Here is a 20,728-nt window from a genome sequence, read left to right on the forward strand (position 1 = left end):
GGGAGGCAGAATGAGTGCATTGAGAGCCATCGATCAGAGAGAGTGACTGAAAACGTGTGCAGAGCTGAAAGCTGAGCAACACAAATATGGAGAACAGAGGCCTCCGCGCCTGTGACAAACAGGCATGTGTGCTTGGTGGGTAGAACAGTGTCCGCCTAAAACTGGGGAGAGAGAAAAACAAGTCAGAGATCCTGGGTGGGACCAGCTGACAGGCACCAACAGAGACAGATTTTGTTTTCTCCTCCTCGGAGGGAAATAAGTAACTCTGAGGACATATCTGATAGCATTTGATTTTCAAATTTCTCATCTCTCCAGGGCGCTCAGGGCCGGTGCACTGGGACGACCCTGAGGGATGGGATGGGGAGGAAGGTGGGACGGGGGTTCAGGATGGGGGACCCACGGCTGATTCATGTCAATGTATGGCAAAAACCACAACAATATTGTAAGGTAATTAGCGTCCAATTAAAATAAACTATTAATTAAAAATTTTTTTCATCTCTCTATTCACGGGGTATCTGATGAAGAAAAGCTGAACAGTGAGAAAGGACAGAACTTTCTCCGAAAAGTAACTTTTCCAGATCTCTTCTCAGCTGGAGTGCTGTATTAGCCACTTCTTTTTTAGACATAGAAGACCACGGGAAATGATGGGAACATCTTTCATGAACACATATAAAAAGCAAACTCCATTTAAAAGCAAGCTTAAAAGTCATTATTCATCAGCACCTCTGAGAGATCTCTCAGTTCTCTCTGGTATAGAAGTTGACCCATTCGATGTTCACGTATATCAGCTGATGAAGTCCATTGCTCTTTAATGAAAGGATCCCCCTCTGTTTTTCAGGAAGTGTTCAAAATCCTGCTCACAGCTTTTCAAAAAGCTCACTCATCTGAAAGTGTTACTTCTTCAGAGCCCAAGTTTTGAGCTCCTCTCTGCCCCTTTTAAAGAGTAGAATCTGTTGTTGACATTTGTGCTGACCCACCCTTCAGAACACCTACTCCTAAATATTCCCTCTAAACACTTTTTTCTCAACTTGATAATAAAATTCACCAGGAGAGATCTGAAACAGTAATTATGTTAAGTGCTGTATTCATCAATGTCAAAATCTAACGCTGTTTTAAAGATTCGTTATCCTGCAAATTGTTATCACAATTGTATTCATGAGCCAAGCATTTCAATACAGGCTGGTTTAAATGCATGTTCTTCAGCAGATCGGGATCAACCTAATGGCTGGGTGATTTCACACTTGTATTTTATCTCTGACATAAAACTGTATCATTCATAACACATACACAAACACACACACACAATCCGTGTGTACGCTCCCTACTGGAAAGATGTTGATCCTTTCTATGACAATGAGATTTAAACAACACACATTCATACAGACATCTCAGCCAAAATTGTACTAGAAACTTTTGGGGAGAGGCATATGGGTCTGGAAGGACAGGAAATGGCAGAGTTTTGCCGTTTATTCTTTCTGAAGATTTAATGCGGCCAAATATCACTTCCCTGAATAACCATGTAAGCGAGCCTTATAACGGAAAGACGTATCTGACAGCATCGGGGTTGTTCAGAGCTGACTCATAAGAACACTTAATCTGCAGAGAGTTCAGAAGAGACAGAAGAAAAGACGTGTGAATGGTGAATCAAGATGGTGTGTGATCACTCAGGAGTCCAGGGGTTGCTATAAATTGTTGAGGATCCTGTTTGGGGACCACTGGTAATGACCAAGTTAAACCAACTACTTCCATGTTGCTACATAATTAATACTTGCATGATAAAGGTTGAACTTAGAGATGACAGGAAGTGGGGAGGGAGAGAGAGACGCACAGGATACACCAATGTTCTTGTCAGCTGGTGTGTAATAGTATGTTCCCTGGCAGGTGACTCAGTGGTAAAGAATCCGCCTGCCATTGCAGGATATGCCAGAGACACGGGCTCAGTCCCTGGTCTGGTACAGTCCCCTGGAGGAGGGCATGGCAACCCACTCCAGTATTCTTGCCTGGAGAATCCCATGGACAGAGGAGCCTGGTGGGCTACTGTCCATAGGGTTGAAAAAGAGTCGGACACGATTGACTGATCTAAGAACCGGCCTATTCCATGCAGGGAACTGTGCCATATTCTACGAACATACGGAAAAATAATGAGATAATAGACAGCCCTTGCCACCCAAGAAGTCACAGTCAGGTTTCAGGAGTGGGCCCCAGGCAGGCCTGCTAGAAGGGTGATGCCTTTGGGAAATTCACCCACGTCATTTTATCTGGCTGTAAAGGCAGCTGCCACGATGGTGGCCACGTTCTGACTCCTCCTGACCCACGGACAGGAAGGGCCATTGAAAGGAGCCCAGGCAAGGACATCTTCACAGGTGGCACCCTGCATCACGTGACTGGACTTTGCATTTTGCTTTAATGCACCTTTCTTCCTCCAACCACTGGATCTTGTCCCGGAGTGACAAAGATGTCACACGATTAGCTAAAAGTTGTCCAAAGAATGTTCATTTCCTTCAGGGCTGAGATGCCTGCATGGTCTGGGGCCTTAGATTTCATCTGATTGGTCTGAGCTTATTCTACAGTCAATGATAAAATATTCCTGCTTTTATTCTAAGCCACTTCTCTAGGAAATGAAGTCATCTGGCACGTGCTGTGTGCATGCTAAGTCGCTTCAGAGATGTTTGACTCTGTGTGACCTTATGGACTGTAGCCCGCCAGGCTTCTCTGTCCATGGGATTCTCCAGGCAAAAATACTGGCGTGGGTTGTTGCCATGGTTTCTTCTAGGGGATCTTCCCAACGCTTCCCAGGGGATTGAATCCACGTCTCTTACATCTCCTTCATTGGCAGGTGGGTTCTTTAGGGCCACTTGGGAAGCCCTTGTTGTTTCTACTTGGGTTCAAAACTTTCTAGTAGCCGTCATCAGAACAAGAACCAGCATAAATGGGGCAGTACCACAGTGATTAGTAATGTACTCCAGTAACTGAGCTTCTTTCTAGAAAAATCAATTAATTCCTCTGCCCATCCCTTCCTGAGAATTGAAGATCCAGAATAAAAGAAAGACACTCTGGGGAAACGATGTAATACAATACAGCCTATTAATGGCTTAACATGTGCTGCCAGAGATGTCACGGTAAGATACGTAATACACTACTGCTCTCCATCTTGGGCAAAGAAAGTCTGGACTGGGGGCTTCCCGAGTGGTCCAGCCATTAAGAATCCACCTGTCAATGCTGGGGACATGAGTTCAATCCCTGGTCCAGGAAGATTCCATGTGCTGGAGAGCAACGATGCCTGCACACCCCAACTGCTGAAGCCCATGTGCCCTAGGAACCATGCCCTGCAGCCAGAGGAGCCACCACAGCAAAAAACTCACACACCGCAGCGAAGAGTAGCCCCCACTCACTGCGACTAGAGAAAGTCCACACACAGCAACGAACACCCAGCGCAGCCTGAAATTAATTAATTGATTTTAAAACGTCTTGGCCAGTTACAATAATTAATCAAGGATTTGTAATTAATTAAATATATGCAAATGCCTCCTTATATCATGGCAGTGAAAGAAAGAAAGTGAAAGCTGCGTCCGACTCTGCAACCCCACGAACTATACCGTCCGTGGAATTCTCCAGGCTGAAACACTGGACTGGGTAGCCTTTCCCTCCTCCAGGGGATCTTCCCAACCCAGGAATCAAACCCAGGTCTCCCGCATTGCAGGCAGATTCTTTACCAGCTGAGCCACAAGGGAAGCCCAAGAATACTGGAGTGGGTAGCCTATCCCTTCTTCAGCGGATCTTCCCGACCAAAGAATCGAACTGGGGTCTCCTGCACTGCAGTAGAAAAGCTAAATGGTAAAACAGGAGCACTTTTGGCTCCTCTTTCCTGCTACACGTGTCAAAGGAGCCATCAGTACCCACAGCTGCCCTTCCTCACCTCCTGTTCAATTTAACCCCTCTGCCCAGGTGACAGGCAGGCTGCCAGGACTAGTGGTCACGTCCCCACACCCTGCCCTCTGCGACTCACCATTGGACCAAGTTGAATGCTGCCCCCCAAACTCCCTCCTTTGGCTTCTACTGAACCACACTCTCTGGCTTTCCTCTCATATGATGGGTGATCTGTTTCAGTGAATGGCTCCCTGTTTTCCTCTTTTTTCTTCTCAAATATTGGTATGCTTTGGGGATTGGTCCTGGCTCATTTTTGTCTTTTCTAACCCTAATCTCTCCCTAGGGACTCTCATTTTGTCCTTTAAAGGTGGCTCAGAGATTAAAGCATCTGCTTGCAATGCAGGAGACCTGGGTTCGATCCCTGGGTCAGGAAGATCCCCTGGAGAAGGCACTAGCAACCTACTCCAGTGTTCTTGCCTGGAGAATCCCATGGATGGAGGAGCCTGGTGGGCTACAGTCCATGGGGTCGCAAAGAGTCGGACACAATTGAGTGACTTCATTTCACTTCATACACTGATGACTTCCACATTTACATTTTTGGCTCTGGATTTTATTTACAACTGCCAACGTGGCGTCTCCTCTCAGACATAGACTAGGGATCTCAAACTTAACTGTTCAAAACTCATCTCTTGATTTCTACTCCACTCCCAACCCCCAATCAACATCATTCCCAAAGACCCCAAAATTTTAGAAGTGGCACACCAACCATGATCCAATGGCTGGAATTTTCATTTAGGAATTTTTCTTGATTATTTTATTTTCTTCTCACCCAACATCTAATCCAACAGTGATCTATATTTGTTTCATTTCATAATAAGTCCTGAATATGTCCACTCTGACCCAAGCTCTTCCTGGCTCAGGCCTGGATTATCGCTGTAGCTTTCAGGAGGTCATCCTGCCTGCACTTCCTCCTCAATCCACTCTCTATCAGTCGCCAGAGAGATCTTTAGGAATATTAGCCAGAAAACTTAAATTCAAAAAGATACATGCACCCCTACGTACACAGCAGCACTGGTCACAATGGCTAAGACATGGAAACAACCTAATCATCCATTGATGGATGAATGGACAAAGATGTGGTGTATACACAGTGGAATACTGCTCAGCCAGAGAAAGAGTGAAATAAAGCCATTCACAGCAACGTGGATGGACCTAGAGACTGTCACACTGAGTGAAGTCAGTCAAAGACAAATATCGTATGACATCACTTAGATCAGGAATCCAAAAAGTGATCCTAATGAACTTCCTTACCAAACAGAAACAGACTCACAGACACGGAAAACAGACTTGCGGTTGCCCAAGGGGAGGGGGTAGGGGAGGGAAGGGCTGGGAATTCGGGATTAGCAGATGCAAACTGGTACATATATTGAGAGGATGGCCCTACTGTATAGCACAGGGAGCGACGTTCAATATCCTTGGATAAATCACAATGGGAAAAATAAAAAGAATGTCTACATGACCGAATCACTCCTCTGTACAGCACAAACTAACACAGCATTGCAAATCAACTACACTTCAATTAAAAAAAAAGATAAACACAACGTTAGTCGGTTCGTGTCACTGCCTTACTCAAAACGCTTTTGTAACTTTCCACTCCACATCTAATAAAGCCCCACGTCCTTCACTCACCTTGCGAGGCCCAGTATGTGGTCCAGCGTCTAGCTCCTGTCTCCCCCTCCACTCTCCTCTCTTACCCAACAATCCCACTGACTTCTGTGTCCCCCAAACAGGCCAATCTGGTTCCTGAGCCTGGACCTTTGCAGGCCCACTCCTGCATAGCTCATCGTGCCATCGCAGGGACACATCCTCCCGGGATCCATGTTACAACTCAGCTGTCACGTCCCCAGAGAAGCCCCTGGTTGGCCCCTCCAACATGCCCCTCGGCTTATCCCACTTAGCTCTGTCGCATTATCTTTCTGTATCTTCTCATGAGAATTCTGCCTTCAGACAGTTATGGTCCGTTTCCTGCCATTCGAATATAAGCCCAAAGACACAGGGGGCCTTTAGCCTACTACTAAAATACTACTCTGTTCCCTGGGCTAATCCCCTGGCACTTGGCAGATAATCAAAGACAAAACTGTGAAATAGAAGTTTTCAGACAACTTAAAAAGCGAAAACTCCAGAGAGTAACACTGTTCGAAAACATACACACACAAAGAAAATTCTAAAGCTCCTAACTCATGCTCTTCAATTTGTTAGAAACATTGGTGGGTGCTGTGGTTCGGTAAACACAGCCCTAGGGCCACGCGAGGTATTTTTATCTGTGACTGTGCTCATGGTGATAAGCTATTAAACACAGAAAATCAATCACTTCCCACGCCAGTGAGTCCAGAAAGCCTTCTTCCCCACTATCAGGTATCCTCCTGGACTATCTGTGGTTACGTCTGCAGGAAGTAAGACACGATTGCAATCACAGGAGACTTGACATTTGACTTTGATTTTGAGTTTTCTCTGGTGTGTGACGCATACCAGAAGAATGGAGACTGCCACCAAAGGACTGATTCTGGAACTCTTTTTTATTGGGTTTATTTTACTCATATCAAGTGATGTTGATCTTACGTGAATATTTCCACTAGATTATTTTTTGCCTGCTATATAGAGTCTTGTCAGCATCAAAACACCACATCACAGAGTAAAAAAAACAGATGATCTCCAAGGGAAACTGACAACTTTCAGAAGCCAAAAATATCACAACCAGGTGCTTCTCCTTTGTGTGTGTGTGTGTGTGTGTGTGTGTGCTTCTCTAGTATTATCAACTGGCTTCCCTGCTGGCTCAGTGGTAAAGAATCTTCCAGTCAATGCAGGAGATATGAGACACAGGTTCGATCCCTGGGTCAGGAAGATCCCCCCTGGAGAAGGAAATGGCAACCCATCCTAGTATTCTTGCCTGGGGAATCCCAGGGACAGAGAAGCCTGGAGGGCTACAGTCCATGGGGTCGCAAGAGTTGGACATGACTGAGCAACCAAACAACAATATTATCAACAAAGATTAACCTGTGATGATCTGGAGTAATAGAAATGTTCCCCAGGTGTTTCTCAAACAAGACAGGCAAATGGCTTCCTAACCATGGACGCTGGATGGGGGTTTTGCTCAAGTGGCTTACAGGGAGGAAATTTCTGGAGGTTTTATTTTACCATATAGCTTTTTCTACTGTGCAAAATTGTTCAGTCATGTCCAACTCATTGAGACCTCATGGACTGCAGCCTGCCAGGCTCCTCTGTCCATGGGATTCTCCAGGCACAAATACTGGAGTGGGTTGCCATGCCCTCCTCCAAGGGATCTTCCCGACCCAGGGACTAAACCCAGGTCTCCCACATTGCAGGCAGATTTTTTACTGTCTGAGCTGCCAGAGGAGCCCAGCTTTTCTACTGTCATTATACAAAAAGACATTTGCATATATTTAATTAATTAAAAATCAGCTTGATTAATTACTATAACTGTATTTTACTTTTTCCGTTTAGAACAGGATGTCTAACTTTTTACAGAATGAACACGAGTACTATTTTGAGCCCCTATTACTAGCCTCCTGCAGTGGCAGTCTTCATTAGGCATCATGATTTGACAGTGATTCCAGCTGTCTTCCTCCTCTTTGCCCTTGATCACTGATGTAGAATTGTTGATTTCTCCTTAAAGGAGCCAGAGTATACATTCACAGCATGGCCCTCATTGCAGTCTTTGAAAATATGTTCTAATCCCATCCATTCTAACTAAAGGACTCATCGGAAAATATTTCGGGCTTGATGGTTTGAGAGTTACTTATATATTTTTTCTGGAATTCATTTTCATTTCTCATCAAAAGTACCCATAAGCCTTATGGCATAATATACATTGCAACATCCTGAAATCTATTACCCTAGTATTTCTCAATGAGACATAATAGCTGAGCTTCGTGAGAACTGAAGCAATCAGTAGGATACAATGCAGTGCAAACTGTTCAAGCAATTCTTGAACTCCATTCCAATGCATTCAAATGGTAAACACTGTGAAGAGAACTCTTTTATGAACTCTCAACCCTTCATTGTTACAACTTCCAAGTAAAACAGGTGCTGTCTTCTCCATCATTCGCTCTATCACGAAGGAGTGCCGAGGAAAAGAGGTGGCAGGTGGACTATGTCCTCTCCATCAAGGTAACGATAGCTGGAGAAAAGTAGGTAACTACTCACTTAATAAAACAGAAAGAAGCGGTGACCAAGAATTACACAACTTCTTCAAGGAGGAGATATCAAAGGAAAAATTATACAATCGATTATTAAATAAAATGGATAAAAAGTGGATCGGGTGGGGTTGGGAGGAAAGTCTTTAAGGATCTTTGAGGACACAGGTGGGGTCAGCCTATGCGAACCAAACTGTACATACCATGTGATGTTTAATGTTTCTCATCCTCTGCTCGTTGAAAAGACCCTGATGCTGGGAAAGACCGAAGGCAGGAGAAGGGGACGACACAGTATGAGATGGTTGGGTGGCATCACTGACTCAACAGACATGAGTTTGAGCAAGCTTCAAGAGATGGTTAAGGACAGGGAAGCCTGGCGTGCTGCAGTCCACGGGGTCGCAAAGGGTCAGACACAACTGAGTGACTGAACAACATCCTCTGCTGTCTCTGCCGGTCACATGATCCTACCCAAAGGTCACGGGTAACATTTCTACTAAAACTTGCTGCTTTCATGCTTCAGGAACTGCAGTGAGAAAGTCTCACTAGCTTGAACTCTTCTTGAGCTCACCCAATTTGGCTTTTATCAAGAGGCATATACTGTGAGATGCTCCACCCTGGGCTCCATGTGCCAACTCAGATGCAGACAACTGGGGTAAATGACGAGTCCTGCAGCGTGGGCAGCTGTGTGATCGCCTCACAGCATCCATTCTGCTGGTGAAAAGGAAACTCCCCAACGGAGTGACATGAGGCTGATAAAAAAGGGTTTGGAAGGACTCTCCATCACATGTTCTAGCAGACACAACAGAACTTTTCTCTGTTTGATCTGTTTGCTTCAAGGAGGAAGGGAACTTATTATGGAGAGCACTCAGGGGATGGCATAGCCAGCACCTATCTCTCCCTCCAGCCTCAGTGCGGTCAATGGTTTCACCAGGGTGGCAGCTGATTTGCTTAACGTTAGGGCATTATGTCATTAGACATACTTTGCCAACAAAGGTCCATCTAGTCAAAGCTATGGTTTTTCAAGTATTCATGTGTGGGTGTGAGAGTTGGACTACAAAGAAAGCTGAGCACAGAAGAATTGATGATTTTGAACTGTGGTGTTGGAGAAGACTCTTGAGAGTCCTGTATACTGAAAGGAAATCAAACCAGTAAATCCTAAAGGAAATCAGTCCTGAATATTCATTGGAAGGACTGATGCTGAAGCTGAAACTCCAATACTTTGGCCACCTGATGTAAAGAACTGACTCCTTGGAACAGACCCTGATGCTAGGAAAGATTGATGGCAGGAGGAGAAGGGGACAACAGAGGATGAGATAGTTAGATGGCCTCACTGACTCAATGGACACGAGTTTGAGTAAGCTCCGGGAGTTGGTGATGGACAGGGAGGCCTGGCGTGCTGCGGTCCATGTTGTGGCAAAGAGTCAGACATGACTGAGCGCGACTAAACTGAACTGAACTGAGGGTATGATGTCATGAGAATTCAATGCAAGACCAGCTCATGATCACTCTTAACAGGACATCATTTTGAATGCTAGAAAGACTCTGAAATTTGGTAAGAAATTAAGTAGAACAACTTCCATCAGAGGAACCAAGACATGGAGAAGTGAGGGAATTTGACCAAGGTCATACAAAAAGATCACATAACCAAGATTCAACTCAGGTGGTCTTCCTGCAGGGTCCATCACAGAATGGAAATCCAGCCACAGACAGATTTAACACTGTGGCTTCTTGTGGGAATGATCTTTCATGTAAATTTCTAACATTCTCATGGATAATATGTTTCTTACCATGGCCATGCATAACCTAATGACGTCAGATAAGTGTGTGATACTGTCTTACGCTTTCTTATGTAACTAGTAATGGAAAAAAACATAGTTAACTTAAAAAGTCCTTTATGGGTAAGAAAAATCTCTATTCTCAAAGATAACTCCAAAAAACTTAGCAGAACCAACATGAGAGGCAGAAATATCCACACTTAAGAGCTGAGTGGTCTTGGACAAGTAACTTGACAATTACTTTGACTTAAGTGGGAAAAGAGACTTAGGTCATAGAGTTCATACGTATATTAAGAAGACAGGATGGTTGGCTGAATAATGAACCTGTAAAAAGCACCCTGTTCGATTAAGAATCCCCAGAACCTGTGACTATGTTACCTTACATGGCAAACCCAGAACTTCAAAGATACAGTTAAATTAAGGACCTTGAGGTGGGGAGATTTTCCTGGATTATCCTTATGGCGGGGAGGTAGGAGGGATAATGAAAGGACAGGAAGAAGATGCAAGAGCACAGTCAGAGATCTGAGAAGTGGGTGAAGAGAAAGACAGAGAGAGAGGAGAGAGAGGCTGGAATCTGTGCTGCTGAATTTGAGGATGGAGGAAGCGGCTGGGACCCAAGGATGCAGGAAGGCTAGTCTAGAAGCTTGAAAAGGCAACTGGATTCTGCCCTCAGGGCCTCAGGAGTCCAGTGCTCCCAGCACCGTGACAGAACCCATGAGACTGATCTTGGACCTCTGATCTCCAGGACTATGCAACACTGGATTTGTTCTGTTTAAGCCACTGGACTTGTGGTCATCTGTTACAACAACAGTAGGAAACTGATACCACAGCAAATGTGAAAGCACTAAATAGACAGCCTGGCACATTAAGAGGACTCGAACAAATGTCATTCCTTCTTTTACCCATTCCCTCATGAAAAGGAACCACATTTTCACATCCCAAACCTGAAACAGCTCCAACACACTCTACCTGGCATTTTAAATGATTTGTGCAATACATCTGGTAATGCCCTAACATTACCAGCTATAGTATCAGGATAAAGATGGATACATTTATTATCAACCCAACCATGAACACAAAAGGACCACTTACTTGTTCCATTGAAATTTTCACAATTTTGTCCCCAAGGAGATGCAGGGAGCCTACTGGTTCACTAAGCCCGCACAGTGGGGAACAGATTCAGGAATAACACGGTGTCCCCACCTCACGTGACTAGTATTCTCCACTGAAAGGCATATTGTAGCATATTTAACCCACAGGGTGTTTCCAGAAGAAGGCAGTCCACATAAAGATTCTCACAATTACATTACTTGAAAACAAAGACAACATATAAATTGAAGAGTGTTTATTTTCTCTCTATAAAAAAAGCAAACCTAGTTTTCAGTCCTACAGAGGCCACATTTATTTCCACTGCCCCAGCAGTTACGAGAGAGGGTTTCTGTTTTGCCCTGACTCCAGCTCTCATCAATTCCTGATCGCCTATTACATACTCCAGAGAGAAACACCTCTGTTGACTCGGATTTGATAAAGAGCCTCTATAGCACTGACACGGTGCACAAAAAATGGCTTTTACTGCAGGATGTGAAACTCAAGACAAAAGTCAAAACACACCGCTTTCAGGCCCCAAAGGTGGCTTCAATACTAATTGAGTGCATTAAGTTTCTCACTTACTAAGAAGAAAAAAATTAGTGTTTATCCACGAGGGCATTTTTAGGGCAAGAACACAAACACCAAGAAAACCTCTGCTAACATTATTCATTCCTTCTTATCCTCAAATCTTTGAGTACAAATAGCCACGTTGTTCAAAAATGGTTTTAATCACTAGAAATTTACCTCATTTGCATCTAGGAAAGAAAAACACAAAATTTGAAGAAAAAAAAGTACAGAGTTGAGCGATTTTGATAAGACTGTAGAATCCCTAGAGCCTTCCCAGTAATCTCAACTATGTGTTGATAACCCCTAGCGGGGCTGCAGAAGGACCAGCTTCCTGGGCTCACAGGACATCTGCCCTCCTCCCCAAGGTCTAAGCGTGGCAGGGGGTCAAGCTGTGAAAGGCGCCCAGTAACTATTCAAAATGGCGACCCTCAGCCCCCAGGAGCATCAACTCATTCTGTGGTAACTGGAAATACGACCTTAAAATGGACACCATAGTTTTATCCAGATGGGGGCTGAGACAAATCCTCTTGCAGCTGCTTAGCACACCCCACTACACCTGAAGAAGCACTCTCAAGGACACTGTTGTGTGCCTCGGTGACTACGAATGAAGCAAACATACAATATACACATGACATATAGAGGTATCTATCTATAGATATAGACACAGATATATATATATATATATATACACATATCTGAATGACTTTGTTATACTCGACACAACACTGTAAATCAACTACACGTCAAGAACATTTTTTAAAAAATGTTTTGTGGCAACAGATGGATAAGAAATGGCACACGGAATCCTCAGACCCTAATTTGGTCTGCGGCAACACTGGCGTCATGGTCTCTGAGGCCACTCTTCTGTATGAAGGGCACCTAGCTTGCCAATGGCTAATTTTTATTTGTTTCCTTAAATCTGTACATTTATACTTTACTGATTTTATTAACTATGGGAATTTTTCATTCCCATTTAATTACACGCTGGTCTGGAAAAAGACCAAATAGGAAAAGGAGTACGTCAAGGCTGTATATTGTCACCCTGCTTATTTAACTTCTATGCAGAATACATCATGAGAAATGCTGGGCTGGAGGAAGCACAAGCTGGAATCAAGATTGCCGGGAGAAATATCAACAACCTCAGATATGCAGATGACACCACCCTTATGGCAGAAAGTAAAGAGGAACTAAAAAGCCTCTTGATGAAAGTGAAAGAGGAGAGTGAAAAAGTTGGCTTAAAGCTCAACATTCAGAAAACAAAGATCATGGCATCTGGTCCCATCACTTCATGGCAAATAGATGGGGAAACAGTGGAAACAGTGTCAGACTTTATTTTTGGGGGTTCCAAAATCACTGCAGATGGTGACTGAAGCCATGAAATTAAAAGACGCTTACTCCTTGGAAGGAAAGTTATGACCAACCTAGATAGCATATTCAAAAGCAGAGACATTACTTTGCCAACAAAGGTCCTTCTAGTCAAGGCTATGGTTTTTCCTGTGGTCATGTATGGATGTGAGAGTTGGACTGTGAAGAAAGCTGAGCACCGAAGAATTGATGCTTTTGAACTGTGGTGTTGGAGAAGACTCTTGAGAGTCCCTTGGACTGCAAGGAGATCCAACCAGTCCATTCTGAAGGAGATCAGTCCTGGGTGTTCATTGGAAGGACTGATGCTAAAGCTGAAACTCCAATACTTTCGCCCCTCAATGCAAAGAGTTGACTCATTGGAAAAGACTCTGATACTGGGAGGGATTAGGGGCAGGAGGAGAAGGGGACGACAGAGGATGAGATGGCTGGATGGCATCAGCAACTCGATGGATGTGAGTCTGAGTGAACTCCGGGAGTTGGTGATGGACAGGGAGGCCTGGTGTGCTGCAGTTCATAGGGTCGCAAAGAGTCGGACATGACTGAGCGACTGAACTGAACTAAACTGAAAAAAAAAAAAAAACTATGGACCTTTATTCTATCCTATAAACATATTTTTCAAAATATTAACAGAAGTACTGCATTCTGGGCCCCAGACCCTGAGAGCTGACTCCCAACTTTGGTAGCAAAATTCATACATTGTGTCAAATTATATTTTATTAAACATTACTGGAAGGACTGATGCCGAAGCTAACCCTCTGATACTTTGGCTACCTGATGCAAATGGTGGACTCGTTGGAAAATACCCTGATGCTGAGAACAACTGAGGGCAAAAGGAGAAGAGGGTGGCGGAGGATAACATGGTCAGTTGGATAGCATCATGGACTCAGTGGACATGAACCTGGGCAAACTCCAGGAGATAGTGAGCGACAGGGAGGCCTGGGGCATCACAGTCCACGGGGTCGCAAAGAGTCAGACACCTGAGCGACTGAACAACAACAAAGTATTAGTATAAGTTCTTCTTTTTCTTCCAAGTGTCCTTTTTCTCCTCACATATTTTTAAAAAGATCCTTGACTCTTTTTCCTAGAACTTGTAAATAGATGCCCTAATAGTATCTCCCATGATGGTCCTATGAAGTCTGTAACACGAGGTGTGCCTCACTGGTCTAGTTCTGGAGCCATGTAAGGTCAGAGCATGGCCTTTCTGACTGCATGGACCCACAGATCATCATGACAAGGGATGACACCTCGTCTTGGCTGCTCAAGGTCTCTTCATGGAAAGAGGCAGTGTAGAAAAGGTCAACAGCCTGACTTAGTGTTCTGTCAAAGCTGGTGCTATAAATATTAGGTTATACAATCCTCTGACTTGGAATTTCAGTTCTTCCTAACCTTGGTGAAGGTGATAGAAAAGAAAGTTAAATATGACTGGCAGGACCAAACTTATCCAGTAACCACTGTTTGAAAAAGGAAACTGTCTACCTTAAAACACCTGAACTCTGTAGAGGGAACAATTGTGAACACTAAGCACTGTGTGTTGAAACTACAGAATTTTCTAGAACCTAGATTTGAACCATTACTGAACATGGATAAATACACAGTATATGAAGTTTTACTGGTTAACTGTCTCATGTTAACAACTGTCTATTTCTCTTAATGCAATCCAGAGTTTGATATACATAGAGACCAAAGAATTAAACAGTAATTACTGAATACTTCTGCTATGCATGTTGAAAAACAAAATGTTTTTAAAACAAACCATGTAAGATTTGCTAATATCAGTGAGAAAGCAATATTCACAGCCACACGCCAATGCCTAGAATCATGCCCTCCACAATCTAGGTGCTCAATTAATATTTATTTGATGAACAAACAGAACTCCCTGTTTTCACAAAGGAGTACAATTACTATTCATCAATTCATACACAAATAAAAGTCTAGTATAAGTATTTAAGGGATTTTTTTTTTGCTCTCATCACCATAATACATTTTAATAAAATTATATAAAATGGACTAAACACAATTTAATGAGTGATAGTGACACAATTATGTGCCAAATGCTGATGGATGCACTCAGAGAAGGGACTGTGGGTTTCATGCTAGAGAGTCATGCTAACCATCATCTTTAGAGATGGCAACTGGGTTCCTGCTGATAAATTTGAAAACTGAAGGGCAAAAAGAAAACTCTTCACATGGATCTTCTGCTGAGACCTGAAGTTAAATGTGTCAAGTACAGGATCTCCACTTGGTTTCCCCTCCAAAGCACGTCTGCTTCATCTGCTGGCCACCATCTTGGATAAGCCCACACGGCTTTGCTCCTTCCACCCTTGGTTTATCTCCATTTCTTATTTTCACAGGGTGTCATCAGAGCCTATGTATTCTCCTGATGTATGTGTCCATAAACCACCACAGCAATGACTGTAGGACAGCCCCTGACACTACAACTTGTTCCCCTCCATACCCTCCCTCCCAACTCCAATCATCTCCCTCAAGGACAAGTTCACACATCTCATCTCATTTCATCATCTCATCCCATTTCAACATCCCAGGTGGAAAACAGGCACTATACGAAGTGTTGTTGATGGCACAGGAAGATTTCAGCTGGGACAAACCCTGGCCACAAACACTATCGCAGAGAAATGTGCTGTGACCAACAATGAGTGTCTTAACCAAGTGTCACTATAACAATCGTCATCATTATTTGAATTTTCCCAGCCTCGTGTTGATGGTGGTTGATGTACCTGTTAGCACGTGGGTGATCCTGGGGGTGGGGGCTGGGTTTGAGTCTGAAGATGCCATCTCTGCTCTTCGGGTTACAATTCAATCCACTGGGCATACAGCCCAAAGCTGGGCGGGCAGGACAGCCGGACGGCTACCCTGGCTTCCTGCTGATGCCCGTGAGAGGATGAACTGCAGCCTTGACGTTAGCAGTGACAACATCATTCCAATAACGTCTCAGATAACGTGGAAGTAAGACCGAACGTGTATTTTACCTGCTGACGTTTTTCAAATTCCAACTTGATCCGGGACTTGATGCAGTTGCACGTGTCCTGATACGTCTGCTGCAGAGCGAGCTCCATGAGGTGCTTATGGTATGCCCCCGCCAGGTTCCCGCAGATGAAGATGATCACGTTGGCCAGGATCTGAGGACACAAAGAGCCACTCAATAGGGTGAGCGTGTATCGTTCACGAACACAACACAAGGTACATGGGCAACAGTCTCCAAAGAGATGACTCTGTCCAAGGTTGATTTTATTTCTGTACCAAAACTAACATTTTTATTTATTTAACAAAAATGGATCCCATCTGCTTCTTGGGTCCATGCCCTCTCACAGGTGATTTTGCTGTCCTCCCTTATCTTTGGGCTCAGCCATGTGATCCACTTGGAAGAAAAGCTATGACAAACCTAGACAGCATATTAGAAAGCTGAGATGTTACTTTGCCTACAAAGTTCTGTCTAGGCAAAGCTATGGTTTTTCCAGTAAGTCATGTATGGATGTGAGAGTTGGACCATGAAGAAGGCTGAGCCCTGAAGAATTGATGCTTTTTGAACTGTGGTGTTGAAGACTCTTGAGAGTCCCTTATATTGCAAGGAGATCACACCAGTCAATCCTAAAGGGAATCAATCCTGAATATTTATTGGAAGGACTGATGCTGAAATTGAGGCTCCAATCCTTTGGCCACCTTATGTGAAAAGCTGACTCATTAGAAAAGACCCTGATGCTGGGAAAGATTGAAGGCAGGAGGAGAAGGGGATGACAGAGGACAAGATGGTGGATGGCACTGCTGATTCAACAGACAGGAGTTTGAGCAAGCTCTGGGAGATGGTGAAGGACAGGGGGGCCTGGCGTGCTGCATTCCATGGGTTGCAAAGAGTCGGACACGGCTGAGTGACTGAACAACAACAAATGTGACCTGCTACAGCTAATGCAATGTGGGTGGGAGTAACCGAGAGCAGATCCAGCCCAGGTTTGGAAGGTCTGGCATGTTTGGGGTGCCTCTTCTGTATCTCATCAGGAAAAGAACATGACCTGGCCAGCCCACTGGTCCCAGGAAGATGAGGTACCCTTGGAACAGAGACTGGCAGCCAACCAATAGTCCACTACTGTGGGCACCAAGATTTCATGGTTCTTACACAGCATTATTGTGACACTAGGTGACTGATACAGATTGTTGTCACATGGAACCTGTGTTCACTGAGCCTAGAGGAGGGATATTCCCCATTACCTAGTATTTGTGTAAGAATATAGGAACCTTTCAAAGCACATCACTTGTTCCTCTGTTCATAAAAACAATTTGGGTTCACAAAAATTTGGGGTGAAAGAGAAAATACAGAAAAGTTGAAAACAACCTGTAATTGTCCTGCCCAGGAAGAACACTCAACTGTCCATACGATCTTACTTTAGCCCTGTCACCCTTTGCTTCTGTAAAAGGACCATCTCTTACTTCACCAAAGATTCTGCAAACTGTGTCACTGCTGGGTTTGCTTTGAAGAACAGCAACCCAAAGAGTGCAGGAATGAGAAGCCCTAACACAAACCAGATGGCCCAGAATTAGAAGAACTGTCTCTCTCCTTATTAGGTGCAGCGGAAATAATAAAAATAATAACCATGCTTATCTATGAGAGCTTCTTCTTTTGTTTCCTTAAAAATGCCATCAAAGATGCAAACATTTTAGGAAGTCAGTTTCTCCAAAATAAGAACCAAATGGAAGCAAGGGAATTGAATGAAGCCATTCTCAGTGCCCTGGGCTCCCCTAAAAGGGAGTATGAAAGGGATGTCTCTGTTACTACACTGTCGGCTTACCTAGCACCCTGGCAGCTTTGCGACGTCAAGGTTCTTAAAGAAAAGCCTTCTTTTGGTCATTTGTTCATTAATCTGGGCAATGGATGTGGCATTGCTTCAAACAACATGTAATTCCAACCCTCCGTGGCTACAGATAATCGGAAAGAATGCATTTATGAATTTTTATTCAGATATGCAAAGAAATGTTCAAGAAATAAACAGCTAAGCGTTTTAATGCCAAGCAGTTATGGCATTTCTCTTCTGGTGGAAAATTTAATCAAATTACAAGCAGTTTGCTGATACCTGCTTTCATCCTAAAGTGCCATATTCTAAGGTTAATAGAATTAGTCCTGGTATTTTAATGACTACACACATTTACAAATGTGACTGATGCCCTAGAGCATTTTTCTTTCAAGAGGGCACGTTCATATTATGACTCTAGGGAACCCAGGCACAAGGAAGTGATGCAGCTGAGATTTTCTTTTCAAAACTAATATCACAGCATTTTGTTTCCCAGAAGACACAGTAAAAAAAATCCTATTTTCACAATGTTGGATTTATTTTATAACATCATACTGTCTTGATGCTTTCTTTTATCTGATTGCTTCATTTAGCCACTCTCACATCTGTCAGAGAATAGGAGGGGAAACTTGGCCTCTCAAGGGACATCGTGAAGAAAATAAATTGTTTAAGGTAATAACATTAGTCTGGGTTTTCCCTGAAGATGCAAACTAGGCCTTGAAATGGAGTGTGACCCATGCTCCAGACTCTGTGCAAACCGGACTCGGCCCACTCGTCAGAGAGGCAGGGTCCTCCGTCACTTTCCACATCCCCGTCGTCACTTGACATGCATCGCGGAGGAGTCGTCAGCACTTGTCTGTGAGTCTCAGGAGATGCATAAAACACGTCCTGTGCTGGTGGGAAGGCTGGTATCTACCAGCAAACTGGTTCTGTTTCTTTCACAGCATCATCATTGATCTTCCAAACATACCTCATTTCATCCTTGCAAGAGTCCAGAAAGTAAAACACCCAGGAGGGTGGCCCCTCTTGTTATTTCATCTTATCGGTGAAGAAACAAAGTTCTAACATATTCAGAGACTGGAGGGTAAGCCCCTGAAGACTCTAAGGGATTGCCCTGGACCACTGCCACAAGACCAAATTTGGCTTAAATAAAACATGGCCCCAGGAAACGAGTCAGGACAGGTTCACCCAACGCAATTCAACTCTCTACTAGGGCATGGGGAAAGTGATTCTGAAGAATTTCCAAAGAGACCTGTGTAAGCGCTGAAAATAGCTAATGTGGTTTTCCTTTAGAGAGCATTTGTATTTGATGCTATAAAGCGCCTCCATCATTTAAAGTCCTTTTAAGTGGCTGCAGTTTGGAGGCCACACTGTGGTCCACGGAGCACTTGATTATGAGGCTGGAGTTGTTGGTGTGTCCATGTACTCAGAGCAAAGGAACAAAGTGAGGCTGTTTCTAACTGGGTCAGGTGACCAAAGAAGAATGAGCTGAGCAGCGTTCCTTCATTTTGATAAATTAATTTTTATTGGAGTAAAGTTGCTTTACAATGTTGTATTAGTTTCTGCTGTACAGCAAAGTGAATTAGCTATTTGTTGCTCTTTAGTTGCTAAGTTGTGTCCAACTCTTAGATTCCACAGACCATAGCCCACCAGGCTCATCTGTCCATGGGATTCTCCAGGCAAGAATACTGCAGTGGGTTGCCATTTCCTCTTCCAGGGGATCTTCCCGATGCAGGGATGGAACCCACGTCTTCTGCGCTGGCAGGCGGATTCTTAACCACTGAGCCACCTGAGCAGCCTGAATCAGCTATATGCATACACAAATCCCTTCTTATTTGGATTTCCTTCCCATTTAGGTCACCACAGAACACTGAGTAGAGTTCCCTGTCCTATCCAGTAGGTTCTCATTAGTTAATCTACTTTACCTATGTCTGAGTCTTTAATTCCCATGCTGGGTTATTTCACCTGGGAAATGAACATTTAAGGAAGGGAGCTCACTGTCTTCAAACATTCGAGAAATTATTGCAAGGATTTGGTGGCCACTCAGGTCCTCTGTGACTCTTTTCAGTTCAGTTCAGTCACTCAGTCATGTCCGACTCTTTGTGACCCCATGAACCGCAGCATGCCGGGCATCCTTGTCCATCACCAACTCCCAGAGTCCACCCAAACCCACGTTCATCGAGTCAGCGATGCCATCCAACCATCTCATCCTCTTCTCCTCCTGCCTTTAATATTTCCCAGCATCAGGGTCTTTTCAAATGAGTCAGCTCTTTGCATCAGGTGGCCAAAGTATTGGAGTGTCAGCTTCAACATAAGTCTGTCCAATGAACATCCAGGATTGATCTCCTTCAGAATGGACTGGTTGGATCTCCTTGCAGTCCAAGGGACTCTCAAGAGTCTTCTCCAACACCACAGTTCAAAAGCATCAATTCTTCGGTGCTCAGCTTTCCTTCTAGTCCAACTCTCACATCCATACATGACCACTAGAAAAACCATAGCCTTGACTAGACCGACCTTTGTTGGCAAAGTAATGTCTCTGCTTTTTTAATATGCTATCTAGGTTGGTCATAACTTTCTTTCCAAGGAGTAAGTGTCTTTTAATTTCATGGCTGAAGTCACCATCTGAAGTTATTTTGGAGGCCAGAAAAATAAAGTCAGCCACTGTATCCACTGTTTCCCCATTTATTTGCCATGAAGTGATGGGACTGGATGCCATGATCTTAGTTTTCTGAATGTTGAGCTTTAAGCCAACTTTTTCACTCTCCTCTTTCACTTTGAGTTTTAAAATTGTTCAGTACTCATTCTTATCTTAGGCTCAGGGCTGCCAACTACAGGGTTCACAGAGGTCAGCAGTCAGGGTACATGCCAGTTGAGTGCGGGGTGAGGCTCCTGGTACTGAGGAAACCCCATCCCTCAAAGCCATGGTTTCTCTGTGAGTGAACTGCACAGGGCCCGGGGAGAAAGGACATCACAGAATTTAAAACAGGTCCTCAGCTTAAAACAAACAGATCATAAATATGCAAAAACACCAATTATAAGTCAAAGGAAAATA

The 20,728-nt window shown here is 43.9% G+C and overlaps 1 protein-coding gene across 1 annotated transcript in view; it reads right to left on the reverse strand.

Annotated features, from left to right (window-relative positions):
- The window catches only part of ADCY2 (adenylate cyclase 2), a 454,379-nt gene that overhangs the window by 203,877 nt on the left and 229,774 nt on the right, over nt 1–20,728 (reverse strand). The window contains exon 4 of the mRNA XM_024981538.2: nt 15,865–16,014. Coding sequence (XP_024837306.1) covers nt 15,865–16,014 — 150 coding nt within the window. The remainder of the gene's footprint in view (nt 1–15,864; nt 16,015–20,728) is intronic.

This window comes from Bos taurus, chromosome 20 (genome assembly GCF_002263795.3).
Source record: "Bos taurus isolate L1 Dominette 01449 registration number 42190680 breed Hereford chromosome 20, ARS-UCD2.0, whole genome shotgun sequence".
Classification (NCBI taxonomy): domain Eukaryota; kingdom Metazoa; phylum Chordata; class Mammalia; order Artiodactyla; family Bovidae; genus Bos; species Bos taurus.